Source organism: Crocuta crocuta, unplaced genomic scaffold (genome assembly GCF_008692635.1).
Source record: "Crocuta crocuta isolate KB4526 unplaced genomic scaffold, BGI_CrCroc_1.0 scaffold7230, whole genome shotgun sequence".
NCBI classification, from domain to species: domain Eukaryota; kingdom Metazoa; phylum Chordata; class Mammalia; order Carnivora; family Hyaenidae; genus Crocuta; species Crocuta crocuta.
The window spans coordinates 104-2,170 of NW_027527264.1; the positions used below are offsets into that span (position 1 = coordinate 104).

Below are 2,067 nucleotides of genomic sequence, written 5' to 3' on the forward strand. Positions count from 1 at the left end.
CAGGTGGAATCTTCAACTTGCATCAACCACCAAGAGGGAATATGCCTCCCAGGAGCCTGGGACCACGTGGCCAAAACACAATCTTCTCATTCCTTCCTCATAAACCTGAGCCTTCTGACTCCTCCTGCCACAAGCACTGGCCACAGGACAGCTGCAGAGGTGTCCTCGGGACAGCACAGCAGGAGCTGCCCTATGCTGTTTATAGCTTTGCCACCCTCATCTGCTGTGTGTCCCGCAAGCGGCTCAGAGGGACTAACGTTAAGGAAGGGAATGATCTGATTTGCCCACAATGGTCTGGACGATAATTTGCTCCTATAACCTGAGACCTAATACCCAGGACTTCCCTGTGAGACCTTCCTGTGCTGTAGCTCCTCCTGCAGAGAGGAGCCTCCCTGGGGTCTACACTAGCTTCTCCTGCACTACAATGTGAGGATCTGTGTTTACTCAATGGCTTCCACACAGAGCAGAGAGTTGGACAAAACTGTGGGTAAACATCTATCTCATCTTGAACATTACCCTCAAATAATCATGTCTGCTTCTTCTGCTTCCATTATCAATACCTCGATATTCATTCTCATAGGTTTCCCAGGCCTGGACCAGTACTATCCCTGGTTTTCACTTCCCTTCTCCTCCGTCNCCGTCTATGCATAGTTTTCCTGGGAAACTGCATGGTGCTGCACGTGATCCGGACAGAGCCCAGCCTGCACCAGCCCATGTTCTACTTCCTGGCCATGCTGGCCCTCACTGACCTGTGCATGGGGGTGTCCACCGTGCACACAGTGCTAGGGATACTGTGGGGGTTCAGCCAAGAGATTTTTCTAGATGCCTGCATTTCACAGGCTTACTTTGTCCATGGACTTTCTTGCACAGAGTCTGGAGTCCTTCTTGCCATGGCCTTTGATCGCTTCACTGCCATCTGCAATCCTCTGAGATACACATCCATCCTGACTGACAGTAGAGTCATTCATTTCATGGTGGCCATTTTGATGAGGGCAGCTGTGTCCATTCTACCTGTCATTATTCGTCTGAAGTTCTTCCATTTCTGCCACCCCCACATCCTCTCCCACTCTTTCTGCCTGCACCAGGACCTGCTCCGGCTCACCTGCTCTGACATCCGCTTCAACAGCTTCTATGCCCTGGCTCTGGTGATTTTCACCTTGTTGGTAGATGCTATGCTTATTCTCATCTCCTGTGTCTTCATCTTGCATACAGTGCTGGCCATTGTCTCCCGCGAGGAGAGGCTCAAGTCCTTGCAGACCTGTGTGTCCCACATCTGTGCTGTCCTGGTCTTTTACATCCCCATCATTGGCCTCACCATGGTGCACCGCTTTGGGAAGCATCTCTCCCCTTCGGTTCATGTCCTCATGGGCAACATCTACATTCTCTTTCCACCCCTGATGAATCCAATCATCTACAGTGTAAAGACCCAGCAGATCCGAAACAGGATGAAGAAGTGGCTTTCCCTGAAAATGTGGTAAAAGCCTTGGATTTATCAGAACGTTTTAAGGCCAGAAGAATACTTCCAATGTGTGCAACCTCTTTTGCATAATAATAATTTGCAATAATAATTTCATAACTTTATGGTCTTCTATGATGACCTGATTATTAAAGAACTCAAGAAGCTTCCTAAAGCATTAGACAAAAAAGAAGTTTTGCTGTTACATATTCATGAAAAGTTTTCTGAAAGTCTGTTCCAGAATAATAATGGTCTTTAAGTGTCTTTGCATTTTATTGCCATGTTCTTGAAGCATGTTTGCTATATTAAAACTGTGACCCATAGTTCATCAATCTTTTGTTCCATTTAGACATATGTCTACCTAAAATTTTGGAATCANGGCTCCGGGCTCTGAACTGGCAGTCAGCACAGAGCCCGACGCGGGGCTCGAACCCATGAACTGCGAGATCATGACCTAAGCAAAAGTCGGACGCTTAACCGACTAAGCCACCCAGGCGTCACTGTTGCCATGTTCTTGAAGCATGTTTGCTATATGAAAACTGTGACCCATAGTTCATCGATCTTTCGTTCCATTTAGACATATGTCTACCTAAAATTTTGGAATCATGACT

The 2,067-nt window shown here is 47.2% G+C and overlaps 1 protein-coding gene across 1 annotated transcript; it reads left to right on the forward strand.

Annotated features, from left to right (window-relative positions):
• The first annotated feature begins 447 nt into the window (after positions 1-447).
• Positions 448-1,478, forward strand: LOC144231247 (olfactory receptor 51V1-like). Its single transcript, XM_077763717.1, is given in 2 exon segments — positions 448-646; positions 649-1,478. Coding segments are annotated over 2 exon segments (1,029 nt in total).
• Positions 1,479-2,067: the final 589 nt, after the last annotated feature.